Raw genomic sequence first — 23333 nt, 5'->3', positions numbered from 1 at the left:
ATGGATTTTTTGGGTCTTGATTGCCTTAAATGTTCACGGATGAGGTTTGTAGCTGATGACCAGTTCACCTTTTTTGATTTTATAGGAGGCCCCAAATGGAGGACTGTCCACATTGAAGGTGGGGCTCATATGGTGGACGGTCTACATAAAAGGTGGACCCCAGATGATGGATGAACCCATATTAATGTGGGCCCACATCAATGCTCAGCCCATAATGATAGAAAGCCTACATCCAAAGTGGGCTGATGGTCGACCTGCTTCAAAGGTGGGGCCTGAATGATGGATGGTCCATGTTAATGATGTGCTCCACATGATGGGAAGTGGACATTGAAGCCCGGCCCCACATGATGGATGGCTCATATTGAGGTGGCTCCACATGATGGACGGTCCACATCAAAGGTTCGCCTCTATTGATGAATGACCCATATCCAAGGCGAGCTTTGCATGATAGGCAACCGACATTGAAGGTGGGGCCCACCTGACAGACAGTCCCAACCACCACCCCATTTAACCTGCTAGAACCTGGCTTAGCGATGGATCAGACCAGTCGACCCACTGGCTAACCTGACCCCTTCCCTACCATATTTAATCTGTTATATGAACTGCTGTTAATGGGCGAGGCATGCATTTTGGGCTTCTTTCAAGCCTCGTATTAGACCAGCCCGCCTTTCGGTCCATGGCCCACACCCAAATAATGCATTATGGATAATCTAATGAGGTAATTTTATCAAATCATATAATAAATGAATAGAAACATGGTCTCCATGAAAAGTTCACAAGCATACTCTTGTGACTTGATACACACCTTGGTTTTTTTTTTACATACATGCATGCGTATACATGTGTGCATGCATACATGCATGCATGTATGCATAGGAACATTAACATATAAAGATTAATCAGATAACTAAAGAAGACAATTATACATTTGAATGCATATATACTTATTTAAATCATCTGAAGTACTTATTCTCCATCCAAATTACCTGCATGCATTCAACCATTTAAGTCAGAGTTTTGCATTATAAACTTGTGCTGTAGCTGAAATTACATGCATGTGGAGAATGTTTATGGAGCAATGATTTTAGCACACAACAAGTTGGACACATGAAGAATCCATTCGATCGATCTGAGCCATCGATTATGTTCGATCCAACCTTCTTAAAAATTGAATCACAAGACAGAATAATCCTAGCCATCTGATTGATAGCATACAAAAACAGATGGCCAATATCATTTATAAAAAAAAAAAAAAGGATATATATATATATTTTTTTCCATACACGGCCTATGAAAAGGAGGTTGGATGGTCCAGATCAATGAAAAGGATGCCCACGCGTCCAAATGAAATTAGATGCATGTGAAGGTTCTCATGCACTTGATGCAATGGATCATTCCCCATCATAGATACAACATGTGGGAAATCTCTTGTATGGTTGAAAAGCCCATTTCTAATGTTGTAACTGAAATCAGGCAAAACTATAATTTTATGATCTTTACCCAAGATGAAGGGCTGTTTGATCTTGATGCGAATAGTGGGATGCTGCCTCCAGCATGTTTGCTTCGAAGTAGTTCCTAGAGTCGAATGACGGCAGCGTGTCGAACTCAGGCGCCGGTAGCACATTTGCTTGCTGGGCCCGCTCGTTTTCAGCTATCTGGGTTGAGGAAAATCAAATGTGTATTAGAGAATGTTTGAAACATGATGCATGATGCTGCATCTGGAAGCAGCACTAACAAACCAGCAATGAAGATAGTTTCTATATTGAGTGGAATTTCCTGGAGTGAGAGGAATGCTTTTGTGCAAAAGGTATGATTGATGATCAAATTCTCAAAACAATCTTTGCTGATCGTCCCATCAACTGCTCGTAGGTGGGCCCACCTTTGGGTGTCCCTGATTTTTCATATGGTGGGCCACTTTATGGATGGCCAGGCTGCACAGATATACTCCACTTAGCTGATCTTAACTGCTGATGTAAAGTGGGTCGGGGACACTTTTATGTCCAAGATGGACCAGAGATGGACCAGAGAAGGCCCGATCGGAGGCAGAAGTGATCAAGACCATCACATCCTTAAAACAGGTGTATCTCGCAACTCAACCTACCATCTATGACTTTGGGTAGGAGAAGCTACTTTAGCCACTCAACCCGCTACGCCTGGTTGCCCACACCGAATTTGCGAGATTCCATCAAATCAACATCTAAAATCATTTTTTATTTTTATTTTATTATTTATAGTAAGTTTTAGTTTGATTATAACTCTTCATCCTTTAAGCATTAAGATTTGTGTCCAACATGAAAAGTGCTTAGAAAAATTATGAGAATAACATGGTTAAGCTAAATATGACACTAACTATTTTTGGCCGAAAACCAAGAAATCTAGTGGAAATCATGGCGGTCTATAAATAGTAAGCTTACGGTAAGTCAAGAAATTTAGGGAGTTTAATTATGAAACTTCTTCCAAGGTTTGATATTACTACTTAAAGGGTTGTAAATTCATTTTTACTCTTATCAATCAAATTTTAAATTTCTAAAATTTTTGTATTTTCCCTCATGAATTTGAGGCATCTCTGCGAGGAGTCTAGAGAAACTTCATTGATTTGGAGTAGTTATGATTTAAAGTAGTTATACTTCCTCTTTTTTTTCTTTAACACGCGCGCACACAGCCCCACACACTCACGCCCTGGTGGAATTTCACCACCTATGGGTACCGAACCCTTGACCGGGTGTTGAAACTCACGAGAGTCTACCACCGGAACAAGAGTAAGAACCCTAAGTAGTTATCCCATAGAGGAAGACGTGATCAAGTCATCATGCCCATCCCTGCGTCAGCCCGGTGTGGAACTTCAAATGGACGGTTTAGGTAACGGTCCACTTTGACTATCCACACCTGTTGTCCAAAACCTTGTGGGACATGCTAACATGCCCAAGAAGGATGGAGGGTCAAAATCTGATTTAAAATGGGAGTGATTTGATACTCCAGCTGTGTATGAGGCATGATACACAGGCACTCAGAAATTGTACACATGGCACTCATCTGCTCAAATAAAACCAACTGATTCTGGTACTCACTTTTGCTAAGTCACGGTAACATGTTGGTGTAAAAATCTGAACTTCTGATTGTGGACACATGTTTCTTGACATAGGTGTATTGGATATTTTTCATTTTTAACTGTTCAATAAATATCTACCAATCTAATAGTCAGATAATCAAATCAGAAAAATTTTCGGTTCATGATACATCTATGTAATTTCTAAGTGCCTGTGTATCATCCATACTCCGCCAGAGTATCAAACATTTTCTCTAAAATGTGATTTAAAATACCTTAGCTCGAAGGTACAGGTTATCATTCTGTAGCTCCACTTCCTGTCCATGCATAGATAGTAAGAATCAGGCAGTCGAGTAGACTTAAAAAAGAAAATAAGAAAAGAAAAAATAAAAATCATATAAGGGTTGGGAGGGCTTTTGAATTTATACCCTTTTCTGCATGTATTCAATTTCTGCGAATAACAATTCATGCTGATACAAAACGGAGAAGATCACATAATCAGGAATTTACAAACAAGTGTTAAAAAAAAATCAGTGATGGGGTCCACTTATACAGTTTTATCATGATCTTCACATCTCATCTGGTGTGCCCCACCTTGGAGATGTAACATATCCCAAGAATTCCATTGGGTGGAAGCCAATCTAACCGTCTGATTTGAGGAATCGGATGTGGACCGTTCATTTTTTAACCATTTACTTGCATCTGATGAGTGCGATTTTTAGATGATGGCATCTCCATGGTGGGGCTCAAAATGATGTGGCCCACATGATGAAAATGGTGGGTTTTATTACCTTCTTTGATCTGATACGTGTGATTCCTCGTTCGAGTCTGTTCTCGAGTTGCTTGAGTTCCTTAACGGTGAGTGAACTCAAAGCATCGCCCATTAAGTGCCTGTCACCATTCATAATTACACCTTATAAGACATCTAATAACGAAGTGGCCCTCCTACATTTCACAACATCAACCAGCGTACGTGCCAGTCGGGCGTATGTGTATTAGGTCCATGCTTCCATCTGGCAGGTCGAAATTGTAGATGGAATGGTTTGGATCACACCCACGTTCCAATATTCTGGCTCGTGTTATGGCATCGTGGCTGTGTTACACACGCTTGAGCTTGCAAACTAGTTAAATCTTTTATATTTGCCCTCTGAATTGGAACCCACGGTTTAGCGAAAGAGCTACATCGTGACGTATTGCAACGAGATAGATCAGAACTTGAGTTTTTGGATTGAGAATTTTTGATGATCTAAAAGGTTTATATGATGGGGCCCTCCTTCGATGGCATACGGCCAAGAAAATTCCCACATTGAAACATTTAAGCCCTTGGATGATTTCTAGATGAGAGAGACCATTTGTATACATTTGAGAAGAGTCAAATAATCAAAGGGTTGAGATATTCCAACTAAAGTGTTTTTATTTTATTTACTGTTTTTTTTTTTTCTGAGAGTATTAAATAGCATTGACTGTAATGCTCACCTTTCCAAAGCATGTGGCATAAAATGCAGTGTTAAGTATAAACTACACTTTACTTTAAGGGCTTGTTTGGTTTTTTGATTTCCTATGAAATGTGAAGTAAATGAATTATCATTATTTATCTAAGTATTTGTTTACTAAAATTATAACTTATAAAGCTATGGTCAAATACACTTATAAAAGAACTAGGTAAAGTAAATTGTAATTATTACACTTTATACTATAAAACTATTAATTTTACGAGGATTGCAAAGTTAAACAAACAATGCAACAAACGATGCAGCAAAATCATTCTTACAATCAAATGTGAGTAATGCCATCACAAAATTATAAGAGTAAATAAACATCACTTATTTACAATCTTTTATTGGGTTTGCGTGAGACCTGGTAGTTAATGGCGTGTTGACATCTCTAAGTTCTTTGGGCCCTATCACGATGCATATATGTGTTTTATCCACACTGTCTATCCATTTTATGAGATCATTTTAAGAAATGGGCCTAAAAATGAGGTAGATCCGAAGCTCAAGTGAACCGCACCACATTGAGATTGAACATCTACCATTGGGCCCCAAGAAGTTTTGGATCAGTCTTATATTTGTTTTTTCGCTTCACCTAGGTCTGTATGACCTTATGAATAGGTTGGATCCTAGGAAGGTTTCTAAAGTGGGAATCATCATGTCCTTACTTCATTATGCAGTATGGTCCACTTGTACCTTGGAACTGCCTCATTTTGTGGGCTCATGACCTAAAATGATCTCGCTAAATGGATGGGTGGTGTGGATATAACACATACATCATGATAGGCCCCACAAAACTTAGTTACATCGACACATCACTGAGGTCACACACCATGCAGTCGGCTTCCTTAACATTGTAATTGGAAAACCAAACAGGCCTAAATTTTTAACTGAGGTTGCATTTAGGGGCACAAAGTATCATAAAATTTCAGGATATTTTGCATGGGTACGTGTGGAACTTACCGATTTGCATTTTGTAAGATTTGTATTTGCTGGCGTAGCTTCGCTGCTTCTTGTTGATAGTACTGCACTCAGTTCATGAGAGAAAAGGAACAGAGAAAAAAAAAAAATGCTCTCTATTAAAATTACGTGAATTTTCTTTTAGAAATTTTATAATCTGTATACATGCACGCATGCATGTATGATTCCGTATAATGCAAAAGGAAAGATGGTCCCGATTCCTCTACAACACCTGTTGTACGCGTATCGGCTACAACAGCCGAGATCTGTGGGCCCAACCATGTTGTACGCGTGACTCAGGTGCACTTCTTATGTTCAACGCACATCCCAAAAATCAGTCCAGTCTAAAACTCAGGTGGGCCATACAATGGGTAAATCACGGTTGAAACGTCTTAAGTTCACCTAGTGGGCCCACAGGCTGATTTTTGGAGTGTCCACATTCATCCTAGTGAGGTGCACCTGGTGATGGAATATTCACCCTATAGTGGGCCCTACATCAAAACCTCAGATCTGACCACCGATCGAGTGGTGCACCTGATGGATAGAGTGTATGTTATACACACAACATGGTGGGACCCACGGAGGTTGAGTGTTGTAGAGGACCGCCAATAGAAAAACTTTTGCGAATCAACGGTTAAAAACGAAAGCCTAAAATAGTGGGAGAAAGGTTGAGAAGAATGGCTGAAAAAGAAAGAAAAAGTAGTTACTTGGGAATTGGCTTGTGTGATGGAGGTGGTGTTAGAACTATCTGCACATGCCTTCTTATACCTCTCTATTGTTGCTTTTATGCTGCATGCATAAACATATTGGAACGTAGTGTCAGGAGAACCTTCATTAATGAAATTAAAGTTGTGTCCCACCTTAGATGGACCATGCCCCAAAACATCTCCCACATTATAACCGTCCACTAAAAAAAAAAAAAAAAAAAAAGAGAGAGGAAGAAGAGAAAGAAAGAAAGAAAAAGAATGGTTATGATCATCTAATCAATATGATATTTTGCCTTTTGGCGATTCAGGAGTTACAGTGGCAAACCATTTCATCAGGAGGCATATGATAGAGAGGCATGTATATATAACGTTTGATATGAAAACACTAAAAAAAAGTACATCTGGCATTGATTAAATCAAATTAAACTAATTAAATTGTTGAACACACTGTTGCTATGTCACAAACCTAAAATCAGATTGTGTGAATGATCCTAACCTTTGATTCATGGACAATTGTTTGTTCAAATAAGGCCTTTGGATTTTTTTCATTTTTAACCATCCAGTAAACCAATATGGTAACTAAATAAGACTAACTTTGGCTCTTGATACATTTATTCATTCTAAAGTAGGATCCATAATTTGGACAGTTTAATTAGAGAAACCATCCATGAACTTTCTAATGAATTTAAAACTACCGAGTATTGTTACCACACTTTGCCAGAGTATTGAAGTTTTTCTCTTTAATAACTGGTAGCTGACTGGATGGCCCCAAAATTGAAGATCTGAAACACAAAAGGTGGTCACCCACCAACCCACCAATCGACGGTGACGATTGGACAATGAGGGTTCTTGATGAACGGTATAGATATCATCTATCCGTGAGGGTAATCTACCATATGACCAATAACTCTATAATCTCTTTCAACACAGTTCATCAATTTGCAGAGCAGTGGACGGTTAAGAACCTATGACTGTTGTGACCTTAGCACGTTATATTGTCTATAGGTAACAGTCTAATCAATTTATATTTTTTGCTTGGTATAAACAGGAAGTTTATGTTGGTTGCAATTTGATTAAGCCACATCATTATATAGGGCATTTATTGTAGCAATGCTGACAACTTTAATGATGACATGGATTAATAACAAAAAGTAGAAAAATAGAAAATTTCTATTCATAATAAGCAAAAGTTCTAAATTGACATTACTGATATTAGAAAATCGTCTGGTTGGAAAATAAAGCTGTAACACAACCAATAGAAGGAATAAACTATAGTAATGATTTACCACCATTTCAAAATGTGGCTAACTCAGAATGGATGATAATGTGTCATGAATGCAAAACAATCTGGACCATCCAAACCCTGTGGCTCAATGGTTATGGAAGATGTGACATAGAAAGCGGTCAGGTCCAAATTCGGTAGGCCAATCAGATGGTTAAGATCATTCCCATCTTAGGCTATGCTCTATGCACAATGGCACCCACAATCTAGACATGGGATGCATCCAGTGAGGTTGGTGGATCCCCGACCATGGAGCCCACCATGATGTATGTGTCTTATAACCACACGGAACATCATTTCATCATGCGGTAGTATATTCAAATACCAAGGAGACCAAAACACAAGAAACAGTGGTGATTGACCATTAGGGCCTGTTTGATTTTTCAAAGCAAGTGTAAATACTTGGTAAATGGCTAATTACGAAACGTTTGAAAATTTTTGGAAATTCTTGCCTTGGAAACCGGTTCAAAAGTACTAATTAAAATTTTTGGACCATATGGTGATGTATATAATATATCTGTTCTGTCCATCCGTTTTATCACAACATTTTGAAATATGAGTCAAAAAATTATGTAAATCCAATACTCAAGTGGCCCACACTAAAGGAAACAGTAGCCCTTAAAAGTTTTTAACATTAAGTGTATGATTTACTTTTTCTGTGACGTGATCCACTAGAGCTTTGGATATGCCTCATTTTTTGGCTCATGCCATAAATTCAACTGGCGTAATGGATGAACGGTGTAGATAAGCGAAATGCATCACAGTGTGACCCACATATATTTTGTAATGTTCTCAATTTTCGTGTCAAATCAACTACCAGTGAAAATATTGTAAATGCATGGGGAAATAATTATTACTGCCTTTGCAGAGTATTTACCAATGTCCTGAAAATCAAATAAGTCCTTAAAAACTTATCTAGGCCATAAAAGTTTTGGATCAAGCTGATATTTGTATGGTCTTTTTATCTAGGTTTTTGTGATCCTTTAAATAATTTGGATGGCAAACAAGCATTCTGGTGGCCATCAAAAAGTTTTTAATGGTCCACGTCCAATCACCATTGTTTCGTATTGTGTGGTCTACTTAAAATTTAAATTTGCTACATTTATTGATACATATCCTAAAATGACCTTGCGAATCATAAGAAAGGTATAAGACATATACAACACAGTGGACCCATAGGAATCCATTGAAGCTGCCTCCTTACACTCAATGAGAGATGCGGATGGTATGCAGCCAACATCGTCTGTGGTGTTCTAATGTGGGAGGATTTGATTAGGTCACGTGACGTTGCCAAAGATGCTGAGGTTGGAATGCTCTTCTTCGTGACTCCTAAATACAGAGTACATGTGACGTTGCCAAAGATGCCGAGGTTGGAATAGTACTTATTCAATTGGACTCTTCCTCATGCAGTGACTCCTGAATGCAGAGTACAGGAAAAGGAAGGTGGAGGGAGAGAGAATTTCCCAGAGTGTCGCATCACAGACGTACATGGTGACTTGACGCGGCCGGTTTTAATTGGGCACGTACATCTCCGAAAGATGGGTCGGTGGAGAATGTGTTCCATGTAACCACCTTTCAATCACGCTCTGCATGGCCTAAGAATATCAGACAGCGGTACATTGCCCATCAGATCCATCACGTGTGGTCACCACGGACGTCAGGGTCACCACGCAATCCGCGTCCGAGAAACTACCCAATGACTCGAGAAAAGGAAGGTGGAGGGAGAGAGATTTTCCCAGAGCGTCGCATCACGAGTTCATGGGCATCCAATGCTTCTTCTTCAATACACTGCTGGCTGGGGTCCTACGTACAAGGCCGAACTGAATGAAGATGGTACGTACGTTCGTAGCAAGGTATGGAAATGTCACTGATAGCAACTTGCATCCACTTCATTCACTCTAGTGGATCCTGTCCTCATATTCCCTTGGTTGAAAATCATATTTGAACGGTTGATATTAGCCGTCACAACCAACCCACATTGTTCAGTTTGATTTCAAATATCGGTCTCCGAATCCATGGCAAGGACCCACTGAATGGATGGTTTAGATTCACCCAACCAGTGTCAGTTCTCGGGAAGGTACTGAATGGAGGACGTCACGCTAAGACAGATGAAGAATAAGGTGGGAAAAGCACTCTAGCGATTTATTTGATACTCTGGCAGCGCATGAGGCTTCCTACTCAGGCACCAAGAAATTGTACATGTGGCATAAGCTAACTCAAATTAAATCGAATAAATTGTTGTTGTTATAAATCAGATTTGTGGAAGATAATCAAACTTCAATCTCATTGAAAACAGGACCATCGGATATTTTACATTTTTAATCGTCCAATGAATATCTACCAATCCAATAGTCAGATAATCATACACCACGTACGTAATTTCTAAGTGCATGCGTATTGTCCATCATACTCTGCCATGGTATCAAAGTTTTTCTCGTTTGATCCTCACTGTTCATTTGAAACCCACCAATCGGCCACTAGGATTGCACGTCTGGTCGTGCTCTCATCCCGAGCCCAACGTGCAGTTGTGAACTAGTCAAAGCGCGTGCCAGCCCTGCTTCTGGCGAGACGGGTGGAGTTAATAAGATCTTTTCGGTGAAATCGGATTGCATACTGAGTTACTCAGTATGCTCTCTGTTGGGCCCACCTTGAATATACGTGGTCTATCCAAAGATCTAATTTAAGGGGTTGAACCCAAAATTGAAGCATATCCAAAGATCAATTGGATCATTCCACAGGAAATAGTGGGGATAATGATTTCCACCGTCGAAACCTTGCTAGGCCCCACAGTGATGTTTATTTGCCATCCAACCTGTTCATAAGATCATACAGATATGCATGAACAGAAAATAACAAATATAAGCTTCATTTTTTGGCTCAAGCCCTAAAATTCAACTGTTTCCAGCTGTAGACGTTCAATTTAACTGTTTCCCATGGTGTGGTACATTTGAAATTGTATATTCTTCATTTTGTGGATCTAAGCCCTAAAATTAACTGGGAAAATGAATCATGGTGGACCTCTTAGAGTTTACTTAGTAGGCTAAGCATAATGAGTTTTTTTTTTTTCACGCACACACACCCGAACACACTCACGCCATAGTGGGATTTCACCACCTATGGATATTTATTATTATTATTTTTTCGGGGTTAGCATGTTAGTACACACCCATGTCAGTACACACACTCCATGTCCAAGCTAACAAGTCAAGCCTGTCCTCAGGAGTCCACCCCATGTCCAAGCTAACAAGTCTACATGAGCTCCAACATGATGGATTAAATATTTTGGTTGAGTTGATTTGAATTGCACTTTGAATAAGTATGATTTTTCGGAATTGAAAAATGCTTCGATGACATGTAGAAATCATAAATTTTTTTAAAAGTATAATTTTATATGTTACTTAATCTTTATTTATAAAGATAGAAATGTTGAGCACTGAAACTTCTTATAATGGGTGTAGAAGTAATCTATGAACAAATTAAACACATGATACAAGAATTTAATGAAAAAAAAATCTTGTGGGAAAAAATCACAACATAAAGAGGCAATCTATTCCATATGGTCAAAAGAATACAAGAAATGGAACAACTTAATAACCCTAGTCATCCCCTTTAAAACCCTTTTGACTCCTTTCTCCATTACTCAAATCGTAATTAGGATTGTATATAAATATTCCCGTACACAATCAGAAACAAAATCTGTACTTACGCAAACTTGTGTGCATTGTTGATTTGACTGTCCATCGTATTGACACCTCTATCAATTTAATTGATAACGTCAAAAGTGTCCAACAAACAAACTAAAATTTTTGAAAATATTTTGATCAAATTGACAACCTGTCGATTGAATCAAAAACTCTGCTTTTGGTACTATTGAAGGCATTCAATCAAAAGAAATATATAAATATAAAAAATACACGCAAATATAAAAATCACAATACAATGGTATGCAAGGCCATGAGAATATACGCTAACAAAACCTCGCAGCAAATGTTAACTCATGTAAAAACTAATTGGGTGAATATATATAGGCTTCGTTTGGACTGATTGCATGGGTTGGATCAGGTTGGGTGGTTGGGTTGGGTTGCTTGAGTCCTCAACCTAAATCCAATCCTACCTGGGATTAGGCGGTTCGGGTCACCCCAGTCCTCAAGCCAAGTCAAATTTACACCCAGATCCATAGCTCAACTAGCAGACTGAGTGGAGATACCTCGTTTCAGCACTTGAGGTCTTGGTATCGGTCCCTAGGGGGGTGGCTAACATGGAGTGTGTACTGACATGGTTGTGTACTAACAAGCTAACCCAAAAAAAAAAAGAAGAAAAAAAAGAAGAAGAAAAAGATTGGGTCAAATTTGAGTAAAAACTACCTTTAACTTGGCTAAAAACTCTTTACCACAGTAAAAATTTCACCAATGTGAAAATTACGTGAGTGAAATATTGCCCATGGCTACTCACCCTACATGTATAACTGGCATATAAATTTGGGCATGAGTTAGGTTGGGTTGCTCAAGCCCTAAAACCAAGTCCAAGCTGACTCGGATTAGGTCGAGGATTTCTAGCTCAATCCCAATCCCTCCTCAACCTATGTCCAGGTTTTCCACTCATTGCATGGGCGGACGGTTTAGAAAAGTTTGCCAACTCTCCACATGACGCAAACACGTGTGGTTTTCCACTCACCTGATGAACAGACCATCTTGATTCTTACGATCGAATATGTTCAGCTTCACGGTAAGGGCCCACTTATACGGATTTCTAGGCCAGTCATAAGCTGAGAACATGCATGAGATCCAGATCGTTCATTTGTAGGCTCTACCCGGGATGTGCATCCCACTTTCTAGGTTGTACACCATTCGTTCATCGAGGATAATAATAAATGGGCTATAGAACAACACACGTAAGAAATTAGAACAGCATTTATTGGATGATCCTAGCCATGTAAAAAATGTCACATAAAAATAACTAGGATTTTTATAATTTTGTAGACCTTATCTGTTAGTTATGGTTGTCCGACCACTCTGATTTTCAGTCAATGATCCATTCATGGAACCATATGGTAAGTAAACGGTTCAGATCAAATACATGACAAGTGTACCGTATAAATAATCTCCTGATCGCGAAATATGACTCCATGTTGCTGTAACATCATTCTCTTTATTATAGTTGTTGCTAGAGATTTTTATCGAGAATTTTCGAAAATAAAAATAAAAATAAATTCTAAAATTATAAATGAAAGGCCCTGACAATTTGAATTTTCGGGAGGATACCCTTGCCGTATGGATGGATGTAACAATGACCAATATGTGGTCAGTTTTTTCTTTTAGATGGAGTGGTAGAGCATTGTGGGGCTGACGTACGTGGTTGGGGTATTACATCCAGCCTGTCAAAAAGGTGCATCCCACCGTGACGATCAAATGCCCGAAAAGAAAGGCTGATCCAATTATGAATTGGGCCACACATGGAATTGGAGCTTTTGGGGTGGTGAATATTGTTTTATAAGACATGGCTTGTGTGATGATTGGATCTATCTGATTTTTGCTATTGATGTCTTTAATCTGTCAATAATAAGGCCTGTCAGTGCCATTGAGCAAATGGTCATGCCATTGACAAATGCTCGATTCCGTTGAGAAAATTCAGAGAATTTTATATTGGTTTCTATAACGTTTTAAGTGCTGCTACTCGATGGCATGGGTTGTCGATGCCATCGAAGGTTCTATCAAACGCACACGCAGAATTGAGTAAGTGCTGGAATTGTTTCCTATTTTAGTAATGATAGTACGTATATCGGGTGTAATCAGGATTAGGGCATAGAGAGGGCTTTCTAATTTGTTCCTAAGGATTTCAAGGGCATAGCTAGGGTTTGTGAAGTTGATTCGAGGTTTGCTCAAATCGGTAACACTCTATCTCTTAGAATTTTTACTTTCATAGTACATACTTGCTATTTTGTATCATGGTTTTTTTTTTTTTTTCGTAAGGGTTTTTCTATGCAAAATTTAGATGGTTCTTGTTCGGACTTAGTTGTGTGATTATGTGTACTTTGCTTGATTCATCTCGGGGTGTTTTTGCAGTTCCCCAACAATTTTTTAGTTTATAAGATAATTATGATAGGGTGCTGCCTTTTTTACGGGTTAAGCACATCACATAGGCCACAATGCTTGGTTTTGTTGCATTTTTTGAAAAGAAAATAAATGAAGGGCATTAGGTCAATTTACCTTCCAGCCTTCCTAAGTTTTGAAATATAGCTCTTTCATCATGACGAGGGACATTAGATGAATGAATTGGATGACATAAACAATATAATAGGCCCTTCATAAAACTAAGTGGGCATTCAATCCCAACTATTTCCTATGTTTCCTATGATGTGGCATGTTGATGATTATGATTTATGGGTTCAATGGCTAAAATGGGGCAATACATCTTGATGGATAGAGTGGATCTCATGAAAGTTCCACTGGGTGCTCGGCTGTGATTTACCCAGGCTTGTTGGATAAGTTGCCTTTTGGGGGCACTTAAATCCCCCATAACACCACTTTTACATAGGCTGTACCAAGAGAAAAAAAAAAAAACAAAGCTTGTGGAGCCCACATGTTGTATTTATAAAAATACTGTTCGATAAGGTTCTTTTCTCAACTCTGGGCCTTTAGGCAAAAATTTAGTGAGATCAACAGCTCATATGAGCACACAGTAGGGAATAATGAGATGGTATACCTATCAGAGGTTTGTTTGTGGGGCCATTATGGTGTGTATCTTTCATCCAAACTGTTAATCAACTGTAATTCACCGAGGTAAATGAAAGCAGTAAAACCAACATGATGCATATCAAGCGGGCCACACGCTGTAAACTTTGGGGGTTTTAAGAGCAATTTCATAATTTTCTCATTTTATGGCTCATCATTTTTTGTATGTACTATTAAAATAATGGTTTTCACTCCATGGATGAAGTTGATTTGCATATAAAGCATGATGGGTCTCACAAATCTAAATTGTTTTACCCAATTTAGTAAATCAGGTGTTGTAGACGATTCCCGTCTCCTTTGGGGAGAGAGAAAGTAAATAAAAACCGTTGATTGGTATTTGATGGTGTAATCTTAATTACACGTTCTTAAGCATGCATGTTTTAAATTACCAAAATATCTATAATTTTACTTAAATAACTTTTCAGAGAATATGATTGTATATTAAGAGAAAGTGAGTTAAGGTTGCGTGAAGAGAGAGGGAATGTACTCCGACGAGGAATCAACAAATGGGAAGCTGACACCATTTTGGGTATGGGAAGCCTTTTGTCATCTGTGATGACATTAGTTTGGCCACATTACCCAAGAAAAAAGAAAATCTGTAATCTTCTTTCTTTCTTTGTTCTTTTTTTTTTTCTTTGTAGTCGGGTACACATGAGAATACCACTGAGAGCAATTATACCCTACGTACATGCGCCGAAATTGATATATACACCCACTCTCGGTTGGTTAGCTTACACCATCTTTCCATTTTGGTAATTGAACTAGTACAACTGGGTGTAGGTAAACCAACCCATGACAGATACATCTAAGAAAAGCACTGGAGAAACAACCAAAAGGGTCTCTTTCACGATTTCTAGCAGTGTAAAAGAAAGCAAGAAGATCCAGTACAAGGATTCAAAGCACTCGAGAAACAAACAAAAGGGCGGGTCTCTTCCACGTTTTCTAGCACTACTGGAAAGGAAAGTCAGGAAGATGAAATCGGATTGTGCATTTAGTTACTCAGTACGCTCTTATCGTACTGAGTAAACTCTGTTGGGCCCACTGTGAATGCATGTGGTTTATCCACGCCGTCCATCCGTTTTTAGAGATCATTTTAGGCGTTGAGATCAAAATTGAATTATATCCACACCTCAAGTGGACCATACCAAATGAAACAGTGGAAGTATTGGTTTCCACCGTTGAAACCTTTCTGAGGCACGCGGTAATGTTTATTTTTCATCCAACCTGTTAATAAGATCAAATACAAACGGATGAAGGGAAAAAAACAAATATCAGCTTGATCTAAAACTTCTGTGGCCCCTAAGAACTTTTCAATGGTAGAAGTTCAATTCACACTGTTTACGTTGGTGTGGTCCACTCGGTCTTTTTATAGGCTTTATTTTTGAGTTAAAGCCCTGCTAAAATGGATGAACGGGTTGAATAAAATGCATGAATTAAGGTGGGCCCCACAGAGTTTACACAGTACGCTAAGGGTACTGAGTTACTCCGCACGCAATCCGCTTCCCAGGAAGATCTAATACAAGGATTCAGACCACAAGAAGAGGAAGGAAAGCCCTTAGGAAACCGAAGGTCTGGTGCAAGTTTGTAGCACTTGAAAGGAAAGTAAGACAGACCAACCAAAGAAAATCAACCAAGAGAGAGACTTGTAACGCATACACCCTTCTCGTAATTTTGGTACTAGAAAAGTGCAGAGAAGAGTGTATGCATGAAAAATGGGTGTAAATATCAGTCCCAAAATGGTAAGAGTTTGTTTATTTATTTATTTTACTTGAAAATAAAATAAAATAGCCCTTCCAGTCCTAGCCCTAAATAATAAAAAATGAAAGAAAATATCATTGGAGCTAACCAACTATAAAACCCTAGAGAATAAAAATGCAGTCACACGCACGATTATTCTTATTTATTGTGAATGATCGTTGTGAGTTCCAGAACTTGGGCAGTCTGGATTGAAGTTCATGCAGGCACACGCACGATGGTAGTGCGCAGGATTATGCGTTAACGTGCTCTGCCAAAGTATCAGAAAACTCATCTCTCTCTCTCGATCTCTTCTTTCTACAGGCTCTCCACTAATAGAACGAAAACCATACACATACAAAGAGAGTTCCAAGTCAGTCCACCCCACTAATAACTTCCAGCCTATCATGTTGGTTTGACATCCAATCCTTCCAATAAGCTGGTCCCACCACAAGGATTGCCTTGTTCAACAAGTCAGTTGCATGCGCTGATTAGATGGGTCACAACATAGAACACAATATTTATCCATTGATAAATAACAAAATATAAGTGTGGTCCCCTCAGTGAGTAGATTTGTTTGATTTTTGTATAAGATAATTGCAGTGATTGGGCCAACTTGTTGAACAGGTTGGATGTCATACAAACATGAAACGTTGGAATCTGGGTGGACTGAAGTTACGGTGCATGCATGCACATAATATAAAAGACAAGTTACGGTCCTGTTAAGTGTCTAAGACATCCAACCCTTGAATAGATTGAACCCACCATGAAGATTACTCATTATAAAAATCAGCCCTATCTACTTTTCAGGTGTCACACATTGTAGAAAACAATATCAAACTACTGATAAATATCAAAACAAAATCCACTCAATGAGTGGATCTGACTTATTTTTTCATTAGATGATTCTCATGATAAGGCCAATCTATTGTACGGATTGGATTTGCACACACATGAAAGATTGGAAGTTAGGGGCGCGGCGCAGAGAGAGTACTGTTGTGTATTCAGAGAACCAACTTTGAGTATCCAACATGTGATGGCAGAGAGTTTGTTTTAGAAAGAGTTGCAGATCCTATTATTCTATTTGAGTAACCTGAAGATGCTAAAGAGCATGTAATGTTTATAGTTTGAGAACCCCATTTTTTGGCATTGTAGTTTTTGAAACTATAATCACAAACTAAAGGAGCTGCTGGAGCATGTAACAGGTTTTCTACTGCCTAGTAATCCTTATACTGAGAAAAAAAGCTTTCTATCCAGGAATAGAACATCACAGACAACACAGCTTATCTTTCTATTTCAAAGATAATCCGAAGTAGTAAAAACAACAACAACAATGACAATCAGAGGGGAGTGAACTGTATACCCCAGCTTTTGATGTACCCATCCTTTTATATTTTTGGTTAGAATAGTCTCGAAGAGTAGACTGTCCTATACGGAAAAAGATGGGGCGTACAAGATATCAATACGACATGGGTGTACAGCTAGCCCAGCCAACATACATGCTAACCAGCACACGTATGAGATCCGGCCCTTCCATCAGGTGGGGGACACTGTTGATGTACAGGCGCAAAAGTAAATCCGTCCACTCATCAGGTGGGGTTTCTGTGTGTATTTAAGAAATAGATGGCAAAGCAAGTAAATCCGTCCAAATGGTTCGTACTCTGTCAATGACTTGATGAGTGGGCCTGCCTGATTATTGGGTCAGGGCATCTAGAATGAACACCATATTTAGCGTTGTAGTGTATAGATCGGTTAGCTTCATTAAATTTAACAATGTTCCATTCTCTTGAAATCCCTAACACCGAATCAATTTACAGCATTTCAGATAAAAACATGAAGAACTATCCAAAGATGAAATGAAAGATAAAAGGAAAAAAGAAAAAGAAACATGAGATAAAATTCATGGATATTAAAATCTTATTCCTTTTGTTTTTTTTCCTCTAGTTTTCTACTTCGTTCTAGTCTCAAAACGACATGAAATATCAGAGACTATGAAATTAGAGAGAACAAAATTCAGAAATAATCATAGCTTCTTACTTTACATTTCATTTCAAGATCAAACAAACAAGAAATTAATGATAAAACGTAATAAACAACCAATACATTTCTAAAAACAAAAGGATATAAATAAGAAATCTAAACGCTCATCATCCCAAATCCAAGATGGATTGCACAAAACTCAGTTTATTCTACATCTCTCACAAGAAATTCAAAGCTACCAAATGCAAAGATGCAAGAGAGAAGAAACCCACCAAAAGCAATCTCTCCAAAATAATCTAATACTCTATTTTATTTTATTTTATTTTTTCATTAAGAGAAATAAAAAGACGTGTTGGGCAAATGGATTACTTCTTTTTCTCAAAATGAATTGCTTAATTCAAGTAATTTCTGAGATGGGAAAGAAAATCAAAGAAAATGGGTAGAGAGAAAGAAATACCTGTTGTTGGAGTATTCGTAGAGACGGCCGCGGCTTGAGAAGACAATGAGGGCGACTTCAGCATCACAGAGAACAGATAATTCATAGGCTTTCTTGAGAAGGCCATTCCTTCGCTTGCAGAAAGTAACCTGACGGTTTGTGGTGTTCTCGATCCTCTTGATTTCAATCTTACCCCTCCCCATTTCAGGATTCTTGATCTTTCTCTCCTCTTCCCTTGTTCTTATGCTCTAGTTTTCTTGATTTTCTCTTCTTGAATAAACTGATAAAAAAGAAAGAAAGAATGTGACATGAAATTAAATGAATAAATAAACAAATGAACAGAAAAATGTTTTAAAGATATAATTTTCATTTCTTTGTTTTTTCAATAATTATATTAACAGCGGAAAACAGCCAGCGAAAAGCAAGGAGTATGCTCTCTCTTTCTATCTTTCACATATATTTTGATTCTCTGAACAGTATTTTCCATGTGTGGTTACGCTAAAGGAGCGGAAAAACAGGCTTTAAAAAAAAGAAAAAAAAAAGAGGAGAGAGAGAGAGAGAGAGAGTCAGAAATCATCCAAAGATATCACTGAAAAACACAAGAATGAGCTTATGAAACTACAATTTCAATGGAACTTTCTCGCAAACATCTCAAAGCCAGAGAGGAGTTATCAGATCGTTCGGTTCCTGGTCTGGGGAAATCATGTGAAGATTTTGGTAAAAATCACAACAAAGAGCTAGATAATTTAAAAACCTACATCAAAATATCGCCTGAAAGTTGCAAAAAATCACCAAAATCTACCTATTCTGCCGAAAATCGGCCCGACCAAAAAACGAAAAAAAACTAGATTCAAGTTCCAACTCGAATGCGAGAATTCCAGCTCGAAAAAAGAGCAATTCGCAGGACTTCGGCAACATGATGGCAGGAAAAAAATCTCGTGAAAATTCAAAACAAAACTCTCGAAGAGAGACTGATTTTTCGTTTTTCCATTACGAAAATCGGAACGATCAGCTCGAAAAGATCGCAGATAGACGGAAGTCTTGTGAAAAAGAAGCTGAGCGAGAAAATAACATTTCTTACAGGAAAAAAAAAAAAAAAACATCACTGCTTCCAAAAATCGGCACGATCAATTCAAAAACTCGTATGATACCTTGCGGAAAACCCGAGGAATTTTCTGAAATTTCTCGCTCCAGTCACGAGAAAATCGAGAGACTGAGAAGCAGTACTGCTATTCTCTTCTTACCAAAATTATCTAGCGGAATAGCACGAATTTTTTACGGATCGTGGCCGAGGGTTCGTTTGGATCGGTGTCGTATAGCCTCGGAACAGGCGTCTAGGGATTTCAACGCGTGTTTTCTGCTGCTTTCCGACTTTCTCAGCTCTCGGAAAATTCAGAGAGAGCGCACTCTGCCAGATGCCGCATTAAATTCTCGCTAAAGCGTGTTTATATATGTGGATAATTCGATACTCAGGCAAGGTGTGACGCTTAATACTCAGTCACTCGGATACCGTCCACGTGGCATATATTAACTCAACCTAAGCTGTTTATTTCGATCTACTGTAGATAGGTCTGAATTCCTGCATAAGGTCGATTTAACAATCTTGATTGGCGGAGACTTTTTTCTTTTCGTTGAATTAGGATAATAGGCTTTTTTTTTTTTTAATCTCATCTCAGCCGTCCAAAACAAATACCCATACATAACCATGTCAGGGTAATTTTTAGTTTATGTTCCATGAAAAAATGTTCCATACCATTTGAATGGTTTGGGAATTTTCCTTTACTGTTCATCACCTCTCTCACACTTTTAGACTTTTACAACAGAAACATATTCTTTTTCTTTTTTATTCGTATGGTTAGTTACTTCGAAACTCTGCTAGCTGTTTGATCATGCACGTGGCATTATAACATAACAGTTAAGTAAAAATAGGCTATTTTACCCTAAGCTGGTTGGATAGAATATACAGGATTAAAGTCTTTTCTTTTTTTAAAATTTTATTATTATTACTATTATTTTTTAAATAAAAGAAAGGTGAGAGTACAATCAGTACATCACCTTATACAAAGTAAATAAATTAAATAAAAAACTTAACATTTGCCTCGCAATGGAGAGGCCACACCCTTTGTCAAAAGTGGTAAATAGTTGGGTCCAGCTCACGGCTCAGTGGTAAATGGATTCTATTTCAACATTGAGATATGGATTGAGTGTTCATGTGGTGTGGGAGTATTTGTGTCGGGTGCAGGTGTGTGTAAATGATGTAGAGTAGGTTGTAGATAGTTTCATGGCCAAGATGGTTCAAAAAAGGCCTGGTCGACAGCATAAGTTATCAAGACAGTTAGAGCCTTAAAACGGGCATATCTCGTAAATTGGAATGAGTTACTTGATGTACCATTTATGATTTTGAGGTAAGACAAGCTACTTTATTCAAACAACCCGGCATGGCCGGGTTGCCCATGCTGAATTTGTGAGATTCCATCAGATTGACGGTCAAATTCCATGTTTATTTATGTTTTTGTTATTTTTAATAAGTTTTAGTTTGATTATAACGCTTCATCCGTTGGGCTTTAGGAGTTGTGTCGAACATGAAAACTCTTTAGAAAAATTAAGAGAATAACGTGGTTAAGCAACATAGGACAGTTACTATAAATAGAACTTAACTATTTATAGCAAGTTGCGAATTTTAAGAAATTTTAGTTATAGTTTAATTCTTAAACTTATTTAAGTCTTGGTATCCCTATTTAAAGGGTTGCAGACTCATTTATTTCATCAATCAATCAATTGAAAAATTTTCATGACTACTATTTATATTTTCTTGCTTTTTCCTCATGGATTCAAGATATCTCTGTGAGAAGTTCAGAGAAGCTCCGTGGATTCGAAGTAGTTATCCTTGAGGAAGACGGTGATCGACCTCATCACGTTTATCCCTGTGTCAGTAAAGAAAAAAAAAACAATAAACATAATTAACATAAACATTATAAAGAATCATTTATAGTGTATACCAGAATATAGCGTTCCTCGCACATGCATTTTTTTGGGGAAGGTAGGTTGGAGCCTCTATGGCCTTTATTACATGAAGGCATGTGTATCACGTGCCAAATGTTCTAAATGTGAAGATATTTGTGTCTAAGCACCCACACGTGGGTCACTATTAATCTTTGATTGCATCAAACTCGTGTTGATCAGGTTTGCAGGGGTATGGACAAGATGCTGCCACCAGTGCCCAGCCTCCCAAGTGCCCCTCAAACCCATGCAAATGCTGTCTCAGCCCGAGAGCTAGTCACTCTCCACCTTCAATCCACAAAGGCCTAGACTTTTATATAGAATGAAGCTATTAAAGACTCAAATCCTTGAAATCAACTTAGCTGACGAACCATACAAGAAATGGAAAGTAAAAATAAAATCCCCATTGCAATTGCGGTAGCAGCCCCACCACTCAGCCTTGAGTTGAACCATCTACATTTTACTTAAGCCGACTTGCAAGGGAAAGAACGGCCACATGGTGATGTGAACCTGCTTTCACCCAACTGCATAAATCGGCACTACCATCGACCTTAGAACTCCTTCATATTAACATCAACTGGATGAGGACAGACCTATTGTGCCTAATATCTTGCGTCCATTTCCAGACTCGATTGACGACCCTACAATCATTTATCTTGATTCCTTCAAACCTGCTGTCATTTCTTTCATCCAAAGCTCCCAACAACTTGGTTGCTCGGATGTCTCAACGCATATGTCACGTTGGCAAGAGTGCCACGAATCTCCTCTCAATCTTTCCCTGGGCACATCACCCTATAAGTTTTTAGCTTCTTTTATCTGCATTTTGACTCTCTCTCTCTTTTTTAAAAATAAAAAATAAAAAAAAAAATAAAATTAAGGACTTATTCACCAAGCAGAATTCTATCCAGACGAGTTAACCAGGTCAAGATGATCAAAACTAGGAATTGACTACATAGGTTGACTTGGACTAATATGAATTGTTTGTTTCAAGCACCATCTATAAGTATAAGAAAAGATTATTCATCACATGTGGCACTTGTGCTGTTCTACCTTGGCACGTGTGATGATGCATGGCATGAAAATGTATGTAGTACATTCAGTACTGCTTGGAAATTATATAAAGTAGCATGTGGCATATGTTGGAAACTTGACATTCTATGGTGGCACATGTGGGTGATTGTTCAAAATGCTACATGTGGCACATACGAACAAAAAAAAAAAAAAAAAAAAAACCTCTCAAACAAAAGTAAAAAAGATACCGATGCATTTACTTATGACCTTCAAAGGGAAAAACAAAAGAAGAAAAAGATCCTCTCAAACAGAATTAAAAAAGATACTCTCTTTGATTGACATATATACAAATCGCTGTTTTTCACAAAAAAAAAAGAAGATACTAATGTATTTATTTTTCATAAGTAATGTGAGGCACAACACATGACAAATGCATGAAGATCTTGATTTGCACAGACTTGAATAGGACAACTATTGCTGCTACTCCTTAAGAGATTTTTATATCCTAATCTAATGGATGATAAACATGTACTTAGAAATTGCAAACGTGGCAGAAATGTAAATCAAGCTGACCCAAATATGATTCCAGTTTAGATGTAACAAGAAGTTATATGTTTGATTATTCAACTACTAGGTTGGTGGACATTCATTGTTAAAAATGAAAAACCTATTGATCTTGTTTCAAGAAACAAATGTTCACGTACCAAAAGTTAGGATTGTTTAACTAATGTGATTTTGGGACCATGAAGTATCTGTACTGAGTTCCATGGTGTTATATAGTTGCTTGCTCTTTTCTATAAATAAGGTGGTATGGGAGAGAGTGTTGGAGTTGTGTCCTATGCGAAAATCCAATGTGAATCTTATGTATTGATGATTTGACAATACATCATGATGAGCTTGGGCTTGAGATGAACATATTATAATGTGATAGGTAATATCTAATGGTATTATAAATA

The 23333-nt window shown here is 38.0% G+C and overlaps 1 protein-coding gene across 1 annotated transcript; it reads right to left on the bottom strand.

The window, feature by feature from the left end:
- Positions 1-714: 714 nt before the first annotated feature.
- Positions 715-19756, bottom strand: LOC131236745 (agamous-like MADS-box protein AGL11). The gene is made up of 9 exons (XM_058234146.1): positions 19611-19756; positions 18388-18646; positions 6204-6285; positions 5500-5561; positions 3838-3937; positions 3475-3516; positions 3322-3363; positions 1501-1655; positions 715-986 (listed from the first exon to the last, which is right to left on the bottom strand). Exons 2-9 carry the CDS (start codon positions 18567-18569, stop codon positions 983-985), a joined length of 669 nt encoding a protein of 222 aa, XP_058090129.1. The 5' UTR covers positions 18570-18646; positions 19611-19756; the 3' UTR covers positions 715-982.
- Between the last annotated feature and the right edge of the window lie 3577 nt (positions 19757-23333).

The sequence above is a fragment of the Magnolia sinica genome, chromosome 2, assembly GCF_029962835.1.
Source record: "Magnolia sinica isolate HGM2019 chromosome 2, MsV1, whole genome shotgun sequence".
Taxonomy (NCBI): Eukaryota; Viridiplantae; Streptophyta; class Magnoliopsida; order Magnoliales; family Magnoliaceae; genus Magnolia; species Magnolia sinica.
This window is presented reverse-complemented; position numbering and strand designations above follow the sequence as displayed.

Bases quoted from the DNA above. Each gene is read 5' to 3' on its own strand.
- LOC131236745 (XM_058234146.1), bottom strand. From the start codon at position 18,569: ATGGGGAGGGGTAAGATTGAAATCAAGAGGATCGAGAACACCACAAAC. The intron at 3,938-5,499 runs GTAAGTTCCACA...GAATGGTGACAG, and splicing joins ATCTTACAAAATGCAAATCG to GCACTTAATGGGCGATGCTT. The intron at 3,364-3,474 runs GTATAAATTCAA...ATGCATGGACAG, and splicing joins TTGAATACATGCAGAAAAGG to GAAGTGGAGCTACAGAATGA.